Source organism: Fulmarus glacialis, unplaced genomic scaffold (genome assembly GCF_000690835.1).
Source record: "Fulmarus glacialis isolate BGI_N327 unplaced genomic scaffold, ASM69083v1 scaffold30385, whole genome shotgun sequence".
Taxonomy (NCBI): Eukaryota; Metazoa; Chordata; class Aves; order Procellariiformes; family Procellariidae; genus Fulmarus; species Fulmarus glacialis.
The window spans coordinates 3,576-6,054 of record NW_009215433.1 but is presented as its reverse complement, the minus strand read 5'-3'; the positions used below and the strand labels follow the sequence as shown (position 1 = coordinate 6,054).

The window sequence follows — 2,479 nt, the reverse complement described above, 5'->3', positions numbered from 1 at the left end:
TCCCAGGTAGCCACAGGCCAGGAAAGGTGTGTAACGCCAGTGTCCAGGCACGGGAGGGCCCTGGCCAAAGCAAGATGCATTTGGACAGCAGCAACCCTCTTGGGGCTGAAGCCTCTCCCCCTTGGGACTGTAACCAGGCGCCTTTCTCCTGCCATTTTCTCTGCGATAGAGGCTCCACTTGCTGCTTTGGGCAGGACGTGTCTGCTGAGACTAGCCAAAGCCAATAGGGCCTGAGCTGGTAGTTTCCGAGGGCAGCCTCTGCCGGGTGGCCAGGCTGGATCCTGCGGTGCTGGGAGGTGCTGACCGGGGTGGCTGTCGTGATGCTGCTGTGGCTGCAGAACAGTCCCAGGCCCACCCCCATGAAACACATGGGCTGTATATCCTGTCTTGATTTTAGCTAGTCCTGGGGCCTCCCTTGTCAGGCTCTCTGGCCCCTTGGGCGGTGGTTGGTCCCACTGCCCTGGTTCAGCCATGTCTGTGTTCCAGCGGGGATGCCCCTTGGAGTCAACCTGGGCAAGAACAAGAGCTCTACCGATGCTGCATCTGACTACGTGGCTGGGGTCCGGATGCTGGGCCCTTTGGCTGACTACCTGGTTGTGAATGTGTCCAGCCCGAACACCCCAGGGCTGCGGGATCTGCAGGGCAAGGCTGAGCTGCGGGACCTGCTGACCAAGGTGGGTGACCCTCACAGCCAGCCCAGACCACAGCTGCAGCACTGGATGCATCCTGTCCCCTGGCAGCACCTGCTCTGCTCCAGCCAGTGGGTTTGCCCCAGCACAGGGAGGAGCGTGGTGGCTCCCCCGAGTGGTGTGCAGAGCCACCGAGATGTCCCCTGATCAGCTGCTGGCACGGGGTTCACCAGGGTGCTGTACTCCAGCAAGGGCCGTGTCAGCAATAGAGCATTGGCCTCCGCTCTGCTCCTGCAAAGGGGCAGCAAGCCACCCACCCCACGGCGTCGGGAGTTGCTGTGGTCCTGTGCAGTCGTGTGCCCCAGGCCCTGTGCCATAGGGTGCCCGTTCCATCGGTGGCACCGTGTCGGGAGAGCAGGGAGCATCCCTGTGCTGCCTGTGGTGGTGGGTGCACGTGTCTCCCTGGTCCGGGGCAGGAGGTGTTCCCCCACCACGCGCTGCTCTGTGCCCCGCCATGTCCCCCTGCAGGTGCTGGCGGAGAGGGACATGCTGCCCTGCGAGCGCAAGCCAGCCGTGCTGGTGAAGATTGCCCCTGACCTCACCGCACAGGACAAGCAGGACATCGCTAGCGTCATCTGCGAGGTGAGGGGGGAAGGGGAGCTGGTGTGGTGTGCTTCCTGCCTCACCTCGCACAACGCAGGGGCAGGACTGTGGTGCTCCTGGCAAGTCACCTCTCTGAAGGGACAGGTGGACCTGCGGCTCTCTGGCTGCTGTAGGGATGATGTCCTGGGAGGCACTGAGTCCGCGAGGGCCTGCGTGCGTCACCCGGACCTTGGGGATGGTCCAGGCAGTGAGGGGCGGCTGCTTTGTCCCTGGGCATGTTGCTGGGGCACTTGCTTGGGGGGGTCCTGGCCTGGCAGACTGAGGACAAGGGTGGGGGGCTGCTCATGGCAGCTGTGTCCTCATGCTGCTGCCCCCCTCAGCTGGGTGTGGACGGGCTGATTGTCAGCAACACCACCGTGAGACGCCCCAGCAGCCTCCGGAGCAGGCAGAGCACAGAGCCCGGGGGGGCCTCAGCGGGAAGCCCCTGCGGGAGCTCTCAACGCAGACCATCAGGGAGATGTACTCCCTCACCCAAGGTAGGGGCGGAGCAGGGCTTGGGGGCACATGCTGGCATCGCCTGTGCTGTCCTGACCCTGTACTTGCCCACAGGCCGGGTGCCCATCATCGGGGTGGGTGGGGTGAGCAGCGGGCGCGATGCCCTGGAGAAGATCCGCGCTGGAGCCTCGCTTGTGCAGATGTACACGGCGCTCGTGTACCATGGGCCGCCGGTGGTGGGAGCAGTGAAGCGGGAACTGGAGGAGCTGCTGAGGTGAGTGAGGGGCCGGGCACCTCCCCAGGGAGCCCCTGGGCCCAGGGTGGCTCTGGGCAGCCGTGTGCTGGTGCATGAGCAGTGGCACTGTGGGGCTGAGCTGCAGTGCCAGGCCAGCCCAGCCGTCACACGCTGTCCCTGGTTAGGGAGCAGGGGTTCAAGAACGTCATGGAGGCAGTTGGAGCAGATCACTGGTGCTGACACGCTGCAGAACCAAGGTCTAGCCGGGAGGAGCCATGGCCAAGCAGGGACAGGTCTGATGCTTCCAGTGCTGGGCAGGCTGGGACTGAGCCGAGGTCCTGGTCCCAGCCCTGAGAAGGGTCAGTGACAGGTGAAGCTGGGGCTGCACTGGTGGGGAGCAGGGGAGGGGGCCTTCACACTGGTGCAGCTGTCCGTATTTTGGCTTTCCTGTGGGTTGGGCTCCCCAGCAGAAACCAGTGCTGGGTAAGGCTGTGCTGGGCGGTGAGGAAGGCCCCTG

General features: G+C 64.7%; 1 protein-coding gene across 1 annotated transcript in view; it reads left to right on the top strand.

The window, feature by feature from the left end:
* The window catches only part of DHODH (dihydroorotate dehydrogenase (quinone)), a gene marked incomplete at its 5' end in the record, with an annotated part of 2,590 nt that extends 388 nt beyond the window's left edge, over window positions 1-2,202 (top strand). The window contains 6 exon segments of the mRNA XM_009578945.1: window positions 487-674; window positions 1,158-1,271; window positions 1,613-1,693; window positions 1,696-1,768; window positions 1,842-2,001; window positions 2,148-2,202. Coding sequence (XP_009577240.1) covers window positions 487-674; window positions 1,158-1,271; window positions 1,613-1,693; window positions 1,696-1,768; window positions 1,842-2,001; window positions 2,148-2,202 — 671 coding nt within the window.
* Window positions 2,203-2,479: the final 277 nt, after the last annotated feature.